At 49.4% G+C, this 16,381-nt stretch overlaps 6 protein-coding genes across 6 annotated transcripts; 2 read left to right on the forward strand and 4 right to left on the reverse strand.

Annotated features, from left to right (window-relative positions):
- Positions 1 to 85: 85 nt before the first annotated feature.
- N7471_005355 (putative protein kinase) lies at positions 86 to 2,049 on the reverse strand (the record flags this gene model as incomplete). The annotated part of the gene is made up of 2 exons (XM_057278074.1): positions 86 to 633; positions 690 to 2,049. 2 exons carry the CDS (start codon positions 2,047 to 2,049, stop codon positions 86 to 88), a joined length of 1,908 nt encoding a protein of 635 aa, XP_057137684.1.
- Positions 2,050 to 3,327: 1,278 nt separating this feature from the next.
- N7471_005356 (uncharacterized protein) lies at positions 3,328 to 3,660 on the reverse strand (the record flags this gene model as incomplete). Its single annotated transcript, XM_057278075.1, has 2 exons — positions 3,328 to 3,530; positions 3,570 to 3,660. The coding sequence occupies 2 exons, from the start codon at positions 3,658 to 3,660 to the stop codon at positions 3,328 to 3,330; spliced, it is 294 nt and encodes a 97-aa protein (XP_057137685.1).
- A 1,128-nt stretch (positions 3,661 to 4,788) lies between these two features.
- Positions 4,789 to 6,005, forward strand: N7471_005357 (cyclase; the record flags this gene model as incomplete). Its single annotated transcript, XM_057278076.1, has 5 exons — positions 4,789 to 4,941; positions 4,996 to 5,130; positions 5,182 to 5,224; positions 5,275 to 5,379; positions 5,440 to 6,005. 5 exons carry the CDS (start codon positions 4,789 to 4,791, stop codon positions 6,003 to 6,005), a joined length of 1,002 nt encoding a protein of 333 aa, XP_057137686.1.
- Positions 6,006 to 6,329: 324 nt separating this feature from the next.
- On the reverse strand, positions 6,330 to 8,180 carry N7471_005358 (Zn(II)2Cys6 transcription factor; the record flags this gene model as incomplete). The annotated part of the gene is made up of 1 exon (XM_057278077.1): positions 6,330 to 8,180. The coding sequence occupies one exon, from the start codon at positions 8,178 to 8,180 to the stop codon at positions 6,330 to 6,332; it is 1,851 nt and encodes a 616-aa protein (XP_057137687.1).
- A 1,364-nt stretch (positions 8,181 to 9,544) lies between these two features.
- Positions 9,545 to 10,677, reverse strand: N7471_005359 (protein transporter TIM23). Its single transcript, XM_057278078.1, has 2 exons — positions 10,003 to 10,677; positions 9,545 to 9,948 (listed from the first exon to the last, which is right to left on the reverse strand). The coding sequence occupies exons 1-2, from the start codon at positions 10,591 to 10,593 to the stop codon at positions 9,925 to 9,927; spliced, it is 615 nt and encodes a 204-aa protein (XP_057137688.1). The 5' UTR covers positions 10,594 to 10,677; the 3' UTR covers positions 9,545 to 9,924.
- A 293-nt stretch (positions 10,678 to 10,970) lies between these two features.
- Positions 10,971 to 16,242, forward strand: N7471_005360 (Armadillo-like helical; the record flags this gene model as incomplete). The annotated part of the gene is made up of 8 exons (XM_057278079.1): positions 10,971 to 11,074; positions 11,133 to 12,061; positions 12,113 to 13,088; positions 13,139 to 13,372; positions 13,421 to 14,475; positions 14,526 to 14,666; positions 14,724 to 15,355; positions 15,421 to 16,242. The coding sequence occupies 8 exons, from the start codon at positions 10,971 to 10,973 to the stop codon at positions 16,240 to 16,242; spliced, it is 4,893 nt and encodes a 1,630-aa protein (XP_057137689.1).
- Positions 16,243 to 16,381: the final 139 nt, after the last annotated feature.

Here is a 16,381-nt window from a genome sequence, read left to right on the forward strand (position 1 = left end):
GAATATCAGAAAAAAAAGAGAAGAAGAAAAAGAGAAGAAAAAGAACAGCAATATACGGGACGACGAGGCACATGGGAGACCGGCTCTATGGCACTTCTTTGTCGCCTCGTTTCAGACCGCCAGGCACATCGATAGCATCACGCACCCAATCCATAGCAGCAATCTCATCGAGGGTCTTGCGTTTCGTGTTGCGCTTGAGGAGACCTTCCACACAGTCACGGGCCCCTTCAAGTCCTTTGCCCTTCTCGGGGTCCCATTCCTCGTCCTCGTCGGCATATCTATACCAAGCCCATTCACAACGTGCGATACGATGCGGAGTCCGGGCACGAAGTTTGGCAGGATCTCCGCGAGTGCCAGGTAGAACATCGAAGGGCAACCGATTCTCCATGATAGCATAGAGTAGAACACCGAGTGCCCAAGCGTCGGTGGAGCGGCCGTCGTAAGCCTGACCCATCAGAATCTCGGGGGCTGCGTAGTCCTCGCTGCCACATCGGGTCTGCAAGAGTGGGCTCTCGGGCGGTTCAGGGATACGTCTTGACAGGCCGAGATCGCTGAGGGTGACCACGGCGCGGTCATAGGTACGCCAGTCTTGGACGTCATCCATAACATGAGCGGGCATGGTAAGCAGAACATCTAGAAACAAGGTCAGTACAAGGTCTGCAGTGTTTTGGCAAACAACGCTGACTCACTTTCTAACTTGATGTCCCGGTGAACGATGTAATGAGCATGCAGATAACGCACAGCATCAACCAATTCGGCAAAAATACGTCGGATCAACCCCGCGGACATACGAGGAGCTCCTGACGTGGCAAACTCGAACAAATCTCCGCCAGGACAATAGTCCAAAACCAACAAAGCACGCTTTTCATCGCTGCCGAACGCTTTCAGTTGGACAAGGGACGGATGGTTGACCGACTTCAAGATTTCTACTTCACGCTTGAGTGACACCTCCAGTCGGCCCTCATCCGCGCCTCCAGCAGGACCATGTTCGATGATTTTGACAGCGACCAGCTTTTGGTTGTTGACAAACCCATGGAATGCGCCAGCTCCATCACCATCCGGCGATAAAGGCATCTCGGGGATAGGTTCGACACGTGCTGCCAGACTGACCTGACTGAACGTGCCCTGGCCCAATGCCCGGACTTTCTGGTAAATACGGGCCTGCTCTGTGCGGACCGACCGGACAGAATATACCTCCTGGGGCGTGGATAGAGGGGTAGGGTGACGGATGACGGGTTCATTGTCACTATATCCACTGCCACTGCTGCGAGGCGGGCTGGGAGGACGAACGGTCGGCAATGCGATACCTCGATGGACAGCGAGATATTGCTCGCGATGAAGTCCATTAGACTTCGAATCTATGCTCGACGACGAGGTAATGCCAAGCCCGGTACTCCCTGGTACTGCAATCGGACGGGGAGGAACAGAGACCCGGCCGGGCGGTGCATAGTCACTCAGACTGCGGTTCCGAGAATGAGAATGCTTTGAGGACGAGTCGCGACGATTCCGATTGTTCATGAATGACTCTTCCCCATGGCCATCAATGCCGGTGTACGGTTTGGCGCGCGAACGGGACATGACGGGTGGCCCGAGCATCTGTGATGAATCGCTGAGGCGAAGGCTGGAACCGTTGCGCGAGGCCATCGACGAAGAACGAGATAACGACGGCACATCAGGTCTCCGCCACGGCGAAGCTCCTCCAATTGGCGACGGCAATGGAGTTATGTCACCCATCGCGTTCAATTGAGGCGAGGACATGATGGACGCCGGGGACAAGGAACCCGCACTATATATAGGTGGAGCGATGAGGGCACGAAGACTCGGGGTACGGTGTGGATAACTTCCGGACAAACTGGTCGAAGCATAAGGATCGGAGTCTCGCGAACTGGATGGTCGAATACTGGGTAGATCGGTGCGAATCTGAAGAGACGGCAGTGGCGACTCGGGATTAAGTATGGAAGGTGTGAGATCGTCTACCGAAAGAGGGCCGTGAACCTCTTCTTTCTTTGTATGTTCATTGTCGCTTGCATCTTGAAACATTGTTGACATGGTCGATAGACCTGACTCGTGTATTATTTGGAACCCGAAAAGGTGTTGGAGGGAGGATGACTCGGCCGCAAACGGAAGGCCGGGAGCGTTAAATTCTACCGGGGTGTGGGGGGGAATGGGAGTCACAGGATATAAAACGGCCAAAGATAAGAGTCTTGGAACCCCCAACTAAGCCTCCAGGCCTAAATGGCCTTAGCGTGAGAAGACCCGTTAAGGGTCAGCTCTCTACTTCCGTAGGTATAGCGGAAGTTCAGACCGCATGTGAGATAATATTATAAAGGAGGGGGAGAAGGAAAGGGGGAAATGAACGAGTTAATACAAATAAAAAGGAAGGAAAAGCGCCATGGCTGATGCAGCGAAAAGAAGAAAAGAAAAAAATAAAACAAGAAATCACCTGGGATTAATCGGGGACACTAGTCAGCTGACGATCCTAATTTGGTTAGGTCCCCATGTGTTCCCCGCAGTGTTTACTTGAGTTTATACTGCAATTTAATATGGTAATATAGAGATATTGGACGGAATAGAAGATCGGGGTTTATATTACGTTATATTCATGCCTATTTATATACTTTAAAGTGAATAAATTTGATCTGATCTTGGTATATATCTTTTAATACCATGTTAATACTGTGATCCCCGAAGATGTTTGCTCCGAGTGTAGTTCCCAAAAGGGAAGGTGGTATGCCTATCATCTGCACTTTTCTGTGGGGGCCTCAAGGCTTAGGTATAGATTATACCTCGTAGATAGTATCTCGTCCAACCGAAGATCATTTCTACGCTCTCTACATAGTACGCTGTACACTTCATTCTATTTCCTACATACCTCGATGTTCAACCCTTGCTCCCGGCCCTCGGATAGTTTGGCGGCTAGGCCCGGAATCGCTTTAGCTGCAGTCATGTAGGGGCCAAACGCGTCCTGTGCGCCACTGCTATACCTAATTTTAGCCTTCGACGGTGGCTTGCCCCCGAACCCAAAATCGTTGGAAGCGCTATGTGATCCTCCGCCTTGGCATGCCTACCGCATGACGACACTCGCTTCGGCATCCGTACGATGTACGGAGTACACTTTTAAGGTTGTCATCAAATTTTGAGTCAGCAAATACGAAACGATATGCCAATTCATTCTCCATTCCTGATAGTTGAGACGCGTGGCCCCGATCCATCCCGTTATAACCCATTCTCCGGATAACATAACTCAGCCGCATAATGTCACTTGGGCCATCTTTGCGGCTGCTGTGGGAGAGGCGTCTAATTGCAAGGGGCACTATGTACATTCGCTCAATTAATTGGAGGGATTGTACGGCGAGTTCCAAGGTTGGCGGGGGGGTTTTTCAGGGTCTTGGGATTGGAGGCCCCTGCACCCTTTCCACCATCGTGGCCATGGTCAACTACCGGATAAAGAGCAACCAAGATACGGAGACTTTCAAGGTTCGGTCGATCAGCGCCGTATCGTGCACCCCAGGACCATACCCATTTGCTGGCTGAATAAGATGGCTGGGAAGGGATCGGCACGTACGTACCTGCGGACCCGACAGCCAGGATCCGACCGCGGTGGGGCTTTATATAGTGAACCCTGAGCTTCAGACCGAAAAAAATGATATCAATAATCATTACCAAGGGCACAGGAGTGTTCGTTGTTGGCCTTTGGGGTGTCCTTCTCATTTGCCAGGGGGTTATTTGAGAACTCATTATTCATTTGCGCACATCATGCTTCTCCGAGTTGGATGGCTGCAGGTGGCTATTCTACCCCACATATCGAGGAAAATCTCACAGAATGTCGATTGTGCGCCTGTTCTCGCACAAGCTGGTTCCAGGTCGTCCTCGCGCAGGGCTCCCAGCACTACACTAGCCGCATCCTGCTCCAGGAGGGATACTGGGGTAGACCTGAATCCTCTGGCCGCTCCAGTAGTGGCAGCAACATTATTTTTCCCACGATGCCGTGGATTATCGCCAAACTTGTTCTTGGGATGGATTCCATCCCGGCGAATGACAGAGACACCGTGCTAATCAATTTAATAGACAGGTGAACATACACCACAGTTTGCGTATCAGCCGAATACAAATTGATTGCTTTTAGCTTGTTCTAACGAAGATACTTTGGAGGAATATAGACTCGTAATGAGGCTAAAAACCACTTCGAAATTTTTTCAAATGCCCCATGAGGGCCTGCACATTTCGATTCACCCAGAAAATATCCTACATGGATATAGACAATGGCTGGCTCTCCATCCTTACGAGGCGGAGCTTCCTTGAAAACGTGGCTCACGACCAGGTTGTATCCATCTAGTGCAGAGACATGGCGAATCTGGCGGTCCAAATCCTCTCGCAGGTTAACATTCTTGATCCTCGTCGCCTCCAACCGGGCGCGCCTGGTTGCAACATCGTGTAAGGCTGGCTTTGGAACCTGCGCTACCTGTGGTCGGACAGGAGCAGCCTCTTTTGTAATCTTGAGTTCGCATTTTAGAAACACGATAAAATGAAGAGATAGGTAGCACTACTGAGGCAAGTGTTGCATTTAATCCCTCGTGTGGGACGCTGAGCGAAATTAAAAGCAAAACCCAAAGCCACCTCGATTCGACGGATATAATCAAAACAATCAAGATATTGTTTTCATCTCTTTCCAACAAAAAACCACCCAGGCACAGGAAGTTGACAGTCCATATCCGCATACTTTCCCGATTCGGGGCCTCTGTCCTCTACAAATTAGCTGAATCAGACCTCATCATTATCTTATACACTATGGCATTTCTTCCGAACTTCGATGACCTTCCTCCTGTCAAGGGGATGCCGCAAGGCTGTGCATGGGGTATCTTCGACAAAGACGACAAGAATGATGCCCTGGGCACCCTGAATCTACTCACCCCAGAAGTTGTGAAGGATGCTGTCGCAGAGGTTCGCCAAGGCGTGTCTATTTCTCTAAAGTGAAATGCCCTTCACTATCTCCAGAACATGATCCCTAATACCACTAGTTGGCCCATCGGAAGCATCAAAATCCCAGGGTTCTTTCAAAAAAGCCTCTGCCATAATGTCATGAAGTTGGAAGACCCAGCATCTGGCAGCCACTATGGGTTTGACGATGAGGTATTGTGCTGCCTGGTCGTTCTGTCTGTCACCAGAGCTAATTAATTCCAGATCGAGTTCAATACCCAAGCCAGTAGTCAATGGGATAGTTTCGGTACGTCCAAGAATTCTAGCCCTTGGAATTCAAAATGACCCTCAACCTAGCTCACTTCATGCACCTCCCAACCGGCCTCGCCTATAACGGAGCAAAACCAACAATCGATGCATTTCAAACCCTCAAATCTGCCCAATGTCTTCCAACACTAGACCGTAAGAAAATTCCACCAAAACTCAAACCCAGTACTGAAAAAGGCTAACGGAGAAAACCAGACTGGCACCAACGCGGCTGTGCGACAGGCCGAGGCGTACTAATCGACTTCAAAAGTTACGCGCAGAACCACGGGATAAGCTACGACCAATTCTCCGGTTTCCGCATCGGGACCACCGAGTTAGAAGCAGTGGCTGTCTGGCAGGGGTTAACCTTCCGAACAGGAGATATCCTCCTCATCCGATTCGGCGTAACTGAGACGCTGGATCAAATGACTGGCGCCGAGCAGGGTATTGCGATGAGCAGCGGCAAAATGTGTGGGCTGGAGGGGAGTAAGGAAATGGCGCGGTGGCTTTGGGATCGACATTTTGCTGCTGTTGCTAGTGACAACATGGCTGTTGAGGCTATGCCGCCTATCATCGATGGTGTTGAGCAGCCTACCCATGAGCTTGTGTTGCATCAGTGGTGTCTTAGTTTGTTGGGTATTCCGCTTGGTGAGCTTTGGGATTTGAAAGCGCTGGCTCATGCTTGTAGGGATAGTAGGCAGTATTCTTTCTTGCTTACTTCGTCTCCGCTGAATTTTCCTGGTGCTGTCGCGAGTCCTCCTAATGCACTGGCTATTCTGTGAAGATGAGGATATGTTTTATGACGGATTAACAGTTTTAACGGTTGTAAGTTTGCGAATTTTAATGCAAATACACTTTCTGTTGATTTCTATTTGTAGAGATTTGAAGCGTCGAAGTTCATAGGTACACACAGTACCTGTTCCGAGTACCCACTTTGGGCTCCACATGGCTTGGCCTCTTGTTCTGTGGGCCCCGAGTATTTATAGACGGGTGTGACACCCCATCAATATATGTGGAGCATGGGTGATGGTTTATACCTGAAGAAAAGCTGATATCCTAGTGTAATAAACCATAGCATGTTGGTTTCTGTATGTTTCTATCCGTATTCAAACAAGCATGAAGTCAAAATCAGCTTCCCTTGCAATATCCTGCCACTGTATATCGACGAGCGGTCCAGCCGCTGCCCGCCGGTTCCACAGAGCTTGAACGATTTCACATAATATATTGATACTGTGGATCCCATGTCGACTTTTCCGGTCAAAGAATGCCAACATGCGATCTTGCAGATCAGGCCTCTCGCAGTCAGCCGCAATTACAAAACTTGCCCAGTTGTAAGAACAGCCGCCCTTGTCACGCGTGAGCGCATCGACAGATTCAAGCTCGTGAATTGCTTTCTCGATCAAATCCTGTACGTCACACAATGATGCGCCACGCATACTGCGGCGGAAGTATACAATCGTCGCGTAGTAGAATGAGTTCAGAGCGTGTTGGACGATGATCGAACCTGGGGCATCTGGGTTGGATAGGGATGGAAAGTTCAGGTAGAGTTGTAGTTCGAGCCGGTCTAGTTCTTCGATGGACAGCTGTGTCCGGGACTCAACCAGTGTGGTAATTTGAGCGAGGCATTGGACCAGCGGTGTTGTGACTCCATGCGATCGTTCTAGGTAGTGATGTAAATCGGAGGGGCCATTGAGGAGCGACATTAGCCGTTCAGGTACAGGAAGACTGCATAGTGATGAAAGTGACAAGTAACTTTGAAGTAATCTAGCAGCAGTCGGACTTCGGATCCAATCGCCATGGACCTCGTTCTCCAGGAGACCAAGGCATCCAGAAACGTGTGCTCTCCATCGGCTGCGGCGACCAGACATAGCTTCAGCCGCGATGCAAGTGAGAACAGCAGCTAATGTGGGCTCATCTAGGCAGCGAGCCCGCTCCAGGCTTCCTCGCAAATGACGCAGAGCCAGCTGATCATGGTGGACGGCGATGGAGTGGTACCGCGAATCGTGGCGGAGGTGAGAAAGACTGAAGGCGGAGGAGGCACAAATGGCGTGGAAGATTGAGAGATGGATGTTCGACTCTGTTGGGGAGGCATCGAGGCCTTTCAGAGCCAGAGGCAGGAACACATTCCGGCAGGGATTGTCCGGGGTGTCGATTAGGAGCATGTTTCCGCTGAGAAAAACAACCCAGTGATGGACTAGCTCTATCTCTGGCCTTGGAAGAATCAATGGACTCATGGAATCCCAAATGGAAATCTCAGTCCCATTGCTGTGAATATTTGATATTGGTCTGTTGTAGTCGCTCTGGTCTGACAGCCTATTTTTGGGTCTTTTGTGATTAAGGACATGAGCGATTGCGTTGGTAGAGATGTCATCAACCCGATGGTTAGGCTTTGTTAATGCCGTGCATGATTCCTCGGGAAATTCAGATGTGGCTGGTGCGATAGCAGATGATAATCCATCCCACGTTGGTCTCTGTGAGGCCAAGTCGCTATCTTCGCCAACTGATGAGTTAATCAAGTCCGACGAGATATGCAGTGTATCTTCCGCATTTTGCGATGACGAGTCATTTCCCAATGGACCAATACAGCCTGCTTCTTGCGTCTCAGGGCTTGACAAAACGGAGAACACTGAGAATGGTCCTCGTTGTTGGGCGCAGCCATCCCCTGAACATCCATCCAACTCAACCAACAGTGTCGTCACGGCGGCAGATGACAACCCATGGCCCGCATCTAGTACTGGGGACCGCAATTGGCGCCGATGAGAGCGGCTTCCGGGGATTTGAGACCATCCTAGGCGCAAACCATACCCCATGCACACCCGACCACTCCGCTGGCACCGCCGACAGTGAGGGTGTTCCTCGTCGCACTTCACTCGACGGTCTCGACAAGTCCAACATCCAGTGAAAGTCTTGGTGCGTGGTTTTGGGACTTTTGCATTATTTGACGATATATCTGGCATTGCCAAGGATCTGGAGAAGGGTGAAAGCTCTGGCGCGGGAGACCAAAATTATTCCCCATTTGCCCGCACGTCGGCAATGCCGGTCCCTAACAGTCACCACACGAGCCTGGAAATTTGCCGGCAAAGATTATTGGAAATGTACCAAAAAAAGGCCTGGTGTTCTACTGCCAGTAAATGCGCCTACATTTGGGCGTATCTATAGGGGAAGGGAATGATTTACATCAAAGCTTGGTACATATTTACTACACCTAGCGCAAATGCTATATATTCCTCAGTGAGCTAACCTTTCTTGGATTTATTACCTTTTTACTAACTTTAATTAATTAAAAAGCTTGATCCCAAAGGATGTTGCTATGGTTGAAAATAATATCGAAGCCTCTTGACTGCGAAGTCTTTTATATCAATGAACTTGTTCTTTCAATCTTTCCTGTTAGCACTTCTTGCTCGACGCATGGATTTCCCCTATAGCGCCCCGGGGCTCTGCGATGATTTGTCTGTCTTCCAAGTGCACAGCAGCGATGAAGATGATCTAGACACCATCCTAGTCCTCGTATTTCGAGCGGATGGAGCGAATAGCTTGCCCTCGCCCTGGACCTGGCTGTAGTCTCTGGATGGGAACCGGCAGGACATCTCCGTTCGTTTATACATCGGTAGCTAGCGAGTCGAGGACTTAGGGACCGGGAGTAGAGTGTTGTCGCCGTTTGAAATCGGTGATAATAGGAATGCACGAAGCAACAATGGTATTCCATGAAGCCACTATCCTTCAGGCTATATTCGGGGGTGCCTAATGGGCTATTTGAAGTATACAATTTTGATAGATTCTGCGGGTGACAAGGCGTTGTTGAACTAGGTAGAGGATGTCGAAAGTGGTGAGTGGGAGGTGAAGTGAGGACGGTGTTGTCCATGGTATTGAAAAGTTCATCGAGGCTGATACTGCAGAGCATTGGAAGAACTACCAAGTTCCGCTGTTTTGGTGAAGAGATCGAATGCATAGAAGAATTCATTGTATCTTCTCTATTCATTTGCTTTTTGTTTTGCAGCCTATGCGTAGTATCTGGCTGGAATAGTGCCATTTTCATCCAAGCCAGCTGTTGGTATAACATTTTGACGGCATACTATGTGGCAAGTATATTCCTTTGAGATTAGCTATAGATCATATGACGCCATGAATTTTGAAAATTGAGAGCCAGAAGAGATATGATGGGGTTAGATAAATACAGGAAGAAGCTGTCCACGGCCGTTAGCCCGAGGATAACCCTCACTGCTCTTTTGTGGCATTGGTACGAATTCCCAAGCCCACCGAATATTGTTTCATCTCGCAACTAAAATGTCAGTAGGAATATGAAATTCACTTATTAGACTGGGTCAGGATGTGTGAGAAATTGTCTATTGGAAGTCACTAGCAGCATTAAAATACGTAACTGACAGACACTTGCAAGCGCCATAGCCAATGAATCGCAGGTATGCAAGAGACTTTTCTATGTACACAGAAGAAATACAAAGTACAAACCCAGTTGCACATCCCATTCCCAACCCACGCATAAATGCGAAACATGAAGCTTGAAGCGCCGGAGTGAAGAGACCCGCAGGGGGAATAAAAAAATAGTTGTAATACATCGCAGGTGGAAAGACAAAGCAAGGCGGCTAATCGTCAACCGCCAATGTCGTTTAAGGGTGGCGTGGAGGGTATGGAGCGTCGGATAACCGAGAAGCGGAGTAGGATAAAACTGGCCATGCTAGCAATCTAGAAGAAGGCCTTTCGAGTCACCTGTAGAGGTATAGTTAGCAAAAGTCACACAGCACATCACAGCAATATACATACAGCCCAGGCACCGGCAATGGAAGCCACAATGCCGCCAGAGATCATCATTGGCTTAATTCCACGCGTACTCTTGAAGACCATGCCGCTCAATGCGCCGGCAACGATGCTGTTAGACGCATCGTGCTTGCCTCGCACATATCCGAGGCCCGAGTTGAATCCGTTGTAAACCATAGCCACAACACCAGCCGAGTTTCCGAGGAACGGACCGCGACGGGTAACCGAGTTGAGTACACCATTAAGACGAATTTTTGGTGCTGCCGTGGATGGTGTCTTCTTCAATCCTTCTACAAGTCCCCATGCGCCTCCAGTAGCGAGTGCAACGAGATAGGTAGTGCCGGCACCATAACAAAGGTCGTCTGACCATCCACGGGATGGCAACACTGATCGGGAGCCGGGGAGTTCGTCAAGGGCGGAGTCATCGAGGGAGAGGTAGTCGAGGGCATCCTGGTTCAGACCAGCCAGGGGGTGGAGGCGAGAGGGATCGGGAATAGCGACCTCGGAGAGGAAGGATGTGGCGTCTTGCGCGGTTGACGGGTCGAAGGCATCGGGCCCGGTTTGCTTGCGGCCGCTGAGGGAGTCCCAAATGGACATTGTGAAAAGAGTTATGGAAATATAAGAGGATAGAAGATAAAATTACAAGAACCTAAGGAGAACCTTGAAAGGTAGGGGCGGATGACTGGAGAAGAAGTGATGACCCTGTGTTCGCAGCTCCACTGGCATCGGAACAGCAAAAACTTCGGTCCCGTGACTTCCGGCGATCCAGCGGAGAAGAGTTTGGCCGATGAATATGCGCTTTACCCGATACGGAATCCCACTTTTATCACTTTGCGGCCTGAGGCATCGCGGGGAGCATAAAAATTAAACGTTGGGGAGACCTTTCGCGCAAACTGTTATCCAAGATACCGAGGCTTGTATAATTGGGGCTCTGACTGTTGATCCACGTCAGGTTTAACGTGGTATCAACCGAAATGGAAGACCTTGCGCAGAAAGTGCAATTGTACTCGGAGAAAACCCTCCGAGATATCGCCAAAGGTCCATTGGTGAAATTCACACTGACATGCCAAGAGACTGAGTAAGTGAAGTATATTTTCGAATTCACAAGAACCAATTTGTTCTAATATTGTCAAAAGAAAGGTGAACCGGGTATGGCAGTCGTTGGTTCAGACGCTATCGACAGCATCCATCTCGCCACCTCATTCTGCAGAGGCATGCAATGCCGCCTCTGCTTTTATTGATGCTGCTACGAAGTCACAATGTGATACGACTCAACGGTTGATTTTCTCACAAGAAGCGTGGCTTTCAATATTTGATATTTGTTTGACTCGATATGAAGACGCTAAGCCAAAGCCTGTTAAGAAACTGCTCGCCTCAGTCACTGCTATCCTAGCCAAAAGCCACCAAGGAACGACAAGAGCAGCCCTTCAAACTGCAATCATTGATGCCATAATCCCTAGTATAGTGCTTGGGGAGCCCCAATCAAGACTGAAGGGGTGCCTGGTGTTTTTGGAAACATTCATCAGAAAGGATGCCCTGTTACCCAGCGAGTTTATCACATTGACTCGCCAGTGGTTGTTGAAGAACACAGATAAATGGGCAACTCTCTTCGCCAATGATCATGAAACTCTTTCCCAAGGGGAATCAGGCCCCGCTTTTGACACTGCATCTGGCAGCCTGTCCGATGAACTAGCAGCAAGGATATTTGTTCTTGGGCTCTTAATCCAAACCAACAACAGAACCATGGCTCTACCAGCTGGCAACGTTTTGGCAATTTTGATCCAGAAGATGAAGCCTGAAACCTCACCGGAAAAGCTGTCAGCGATGTGGGTAATGCCAGTGAGACGCATAGTCTTACAAAACATAGAAACGTTGGAAGACCTGTCCAATAGGCTCCTACAGCCTCTGTTCACCATTGATCACAATGGATTTAAGGTTTTCCTTGACACTCTCCCTGTCAAGAGCCTTATCAGAGGTGATATGACCGATGCGCCTGAGGCAGAGTATATGGTTCTTTTCGCTGCTCTCCAGATCGGCAAGAAAATCAACTTGGTTCACGAAGATTGTAAGTAGCGTTGTCAACCTGGCTTTATTGGAAATTTGCTAATACGCGCAGATATTTTTAACGTTGGCAAAATGAAACTCGACAAAAATGTGTTGGTCATGAAGAGCGACGTGATCGGCAACTTTCTCCTGCACCGCGAGGCTAATATCCGTATAGCGGCTCTCTCGCTGCTCATCACGGCATTTTCCACAGTAAAACCATTTACGGTGACGGCCACGAATGCTATTCTTCGAGGATTACCCTCGATGCATGCTGAATCCGACGCATATACTCGAGGAGAAATTCTGAGTCTGACACGCAAATTCTTTGTTCGTCTAAGGGGCGGCATTGTCAAAGATGAAGATGTTGTTTTAGAGACAGAGAAAAATGCCAACAAGCCAGCTCAAGGTCAGGTCAGAAATGAAACTGAAACCACAGAGTTCTTAAAGGCATACCTCAAGTTGTTGGGTAATGATTTGCGTCTGGCGGCCTCATATTCGCGCCATATTACGGCTCTCAAAGCACTGAAGCTCCTGCTGGACTCCGGTCTTGATCCACGGATAGAAGTCAAGCTTCAAAAATCAGAGATGGAAAATATTTGGAAAGTCCATGTCGAAGTGTTTGACGCCCACCTACTCCGGTTGTTGGTTGATCTCCTGCTAGATCCATTTGAGGAAGTTCGACAAACAGCGCTTTCAATCTTGAGTTTGTGCCCTCGAGAGATTCTGCTCAACGGTTTGCACAACAAGACAGACGACCAGTCGGCTGTAGGCATGCGGTTGACAGATGCAATTACCCGAGCGGAAAGCCTGGCAAGTAACACGAGCAGAGCTGATCACGCTGATACTGTTGCTCGTCTATACCACATCGTCTTTTGCGCAGCCCTGCCAGCCAACTCCGGTCAACCGGTTTCTGATTGGTGGACAACTAAGGCATCAGTAGTCGACACAATTTTGAAAAAGCTTGAGGAACGTCTCCTAGATTCAAAGACCCTTTTCCACTCCGCTATGCGTGAGGCGCCACTTCATGGATATACGTCCGGTCTTAGGTATGTTGTCTTGGCCCATACATGAGATAATATGCTGATTGAAGTTCCAGGTATATTGTCCTTATGCCAAGCTTCCACTCCCTGATATCTGACGGGTCGGGATCTGCTGCTTGGCGGTCTGTCCATGACCGTATTGTTGCAATTTGCGATAAGATCTGGATTGAGGCAAAGCCTTTGCTGTGTATCGACTCACCCGAAGGTCACTCGGACGAGCCCACCGAGGATCTGAACGTGGGACCCAAGGACGCTCTTTCTTATTCTTGGAGATCTCTTCGCGAAGCAAGGTAAGCTCAACCCCTTTGTTGACTATGCATAGTCTCTGACTGGAGTAGCCTTTTGCTCCATGCCACTATGGTAAACACCAGTTACGGACCAAGCGGCACTGACGGACTCAATTTGGCGGATTTTGCAAACATTGGAGGCGTTAGCTTCACACAGCTGGCTGAGCTCCGCCATCGAGGTGCATTTTCCAACGTCTCACAGACATTTGCAACATGCTGTCAACGATGCAGCTCCTCGAAGGATCCGTCAATCCGAGAACTTCCTAGGAACTGGTACCAGGAAGCTAAGTCGACCATCTTTGGCTCGGCATCTCAACTCACCCGTCGGTCCGCTGGCTTGCCTGCATTGGTGACAGGAATTGTTGGCTCTGATCCCGGAACTCCATTCTTCAACGCGGCCATTAATGAACTCCACGAGATCTCATCCCTTCCCGTGGAGTACGACAAAGAGAGACAGTACTTGGAACTGCCCCAGGTTCATGCAATGAATTGCCTGAAAGATATCTTCACCAACGCAAAGCTTGGCTTCCATACCGAGCCATTCATTATGAAGGCCCTGACGCTGTCCGCCGAACGCCTAGGGTCGCCAATCTGGGCCCTTCGCAATTCAGGACTGATGCTCTTCCGTGCCCTACTCACAAAAATGTGTCGGGTCATTCCTGGTGCTGGGCCTGGCTTTGGAGGAAACTCGGGCTCAGAGCCAGGATCTCGGATAACATTCCCCAAGTATCCTGGTCTGCTTGAACTGCTCTCTGGCCTTCTCACAACGACGCAAGGTGAAGCAGCGGAGGGTACTGAGATTATTACCGAGCGCGTGTTCCCTGCGCTGGAACTCGTTGGTGACAAAGTCCCCAGCTTGGATGATCCTACTGATGAAATGCTACGCGGATTGGTTCTTCAGCACCTCAGCAGCCCTGTTTGGGGTGTTAGAGAGCATGCAGCTCGTGTGTATGCGTCGTTGCTCACTCGACAACATATCCCGGAAGATTTACGCACTCTTATTACGGCGCCCTCAAAAATCACCGAGAATTATGTCCATGGTGTTGCTTTGTGTGTACGATATGCCCTTCGTCGATACTCCCTCGCCACGGATGATTTTTGGAGATGTGAGTGCACTAAACAACCCCTAATAATACTCAAATTAACCATTTGGCAGCAAACCTTGATGTACTTTTCACGACGTTGCGCACTGTATTAGAGGTCCTGTTCCGTCTTGGGAAATCGCCGACAGTAGCAAGCGAGCTTGTTGAAATTCTTAATGGCACGATGGAGCGGGCGATCCAAGCACAGAGCGAAGGTACGTGGACATCATCCGTTCATCTGAGCAAAGAAATATGAGCTAACCGATCCATAGACCAAGTTATTTCTTTTATCAACGAGATGTTCGAGGTTCACGACCTTGATGGGATTTTGAGATTTGTTTTTGACGCTTCTCAGGCGGGATGGAACCTCTCAAGTACTAGCCGAGCATCTGCCCTCCTTAGAAGAGCGCTTGCCTGGTGCACAACATTGAAAATGCTTACTTCTCAGCAGTGGGAACAGCTCCCAGCATTCTTCATTGGCGTATCACAATTCGATGCAGATGTCGCTCGTTGGATTTTGGAGCAGCTCCACGAGTCAGTTGGCGAAGACGAGAGGTATAGACAGCCATTGGCTGATTTGTATTCGTCCGTGATTTTGGGAAATAGTCGACCTGATGTGAAAACAATGGCCGCATCCAATTTGGCTTCTATTTTGGAAAACTTAATATCATCACAGTTCGACTCTGTGCCAAGCATCGGTCTGCCATGGGATGCTATTGCAAATGGCTTCCGCCCTGGAACAGATATCACAGCCTGGAACCGAGAGGCAACAGACGCTGAGCTCAGACTTCGAGGCTGTCTACTGGCCATTCGGTCATCTGTTGATCAGACACCATCGTCCTCATTTGAAGGCGATGTCCACAGCTGGACTATCAAGCTTCGCTCTGCCTTGAGCGAGGAGACGGTTAGTTTTATGGGTGTCATTTTTTCCATAATCGAGTCACTGATCTAATATTTCTCGTTTTCTAGGAATTCACAACCCGTTTTGCTGCAGCCGTATCTGTTGGCAGCTTTTCACGGGCTCTCAGATCCCCTGGTTCCCAGCCACACGTGGATGCGGTGCTGCTGGACGTCTATCTGGTCTTGTATGACATGCTCAATGACGACGACGACGAAATTCGTGATGTGGCTGCATCAGCTGCCTCTTGGGTTTTGTCACACTCGTCCGTTTCACCTGACGCCGATGTGACCCTGGCGCCTCTCAATGCAGGCGCCCTGCTTGCCGACTTTATTATCGATAACTATTCAGATTCCGCACTCCTCGGGCAACGGGTTCTTCGATATTTGACTAGCCAAGAGCCAAGGGTCAGTGGATCTGACGAACGCAGTCACTTAGTTGCTGTGTCAGACCAGATCGCAGAGCATCGCCAAGAGAGTACCGTTCTCTTCGTGGAGGAGAAACAAAATCTGTTTATCGATGATGTGCGTGAGGTTGAGGTTTGGTCACGAGCTCTGTTGCGGTTGACTCACTCGGCGTACAATAAGCTCTCGTTGGATGAAACTTCTGCTTGGGCCTTTGACGGATTAACATATCTCTGTTCTCTGGTTGGCTCTGAGAAAGAGGCAGATGGACTTCTTGGTTGGGTCTCGAAGCCTGAGATCTTCACCCTAGGTCTCCGCGTTATTATCATTTCATCTGCTCTAGGCTCACAGGTCTTCCCGGCACCGGAGAGTCTGCGAGTGCAGCCAAATGCCTTCCGGGCATCGCTTGAATCCCTCTTAGGCGCAGGCAAATCGTCATCAGTCCATGGGGATTGGTTGTCAAGAATCCAGGCTGCATTGGAAATGTGAGCTGTAATGTGAATTGAAAGTGAAAAGAGATAAACTGCATATACATTAGATAGAATATTGAACAATATCTCGTTTGCCACGTTTGCCAGTCTGCTCCTTCCCCATTTTCTCTCTTCTACTTGTCAGCTCTTTCCTCTTT

This window comes from Penicillium samsonianum (genome assembly GCF_028829775.1).
Source record: "Penicillium samsonianum strain IBT 33392 chromosome Unknown utg000003l_segment0_segment0, whole genome shotgun sequence".
NCBI classification, from domain to species: domain Eukaryota; kingdom Fungi; phylum Ascomycota; class Eurotiomycetes; order Eurotiales; family Aspergillaceae; genus Penicillium; species Penicillium samsonianum.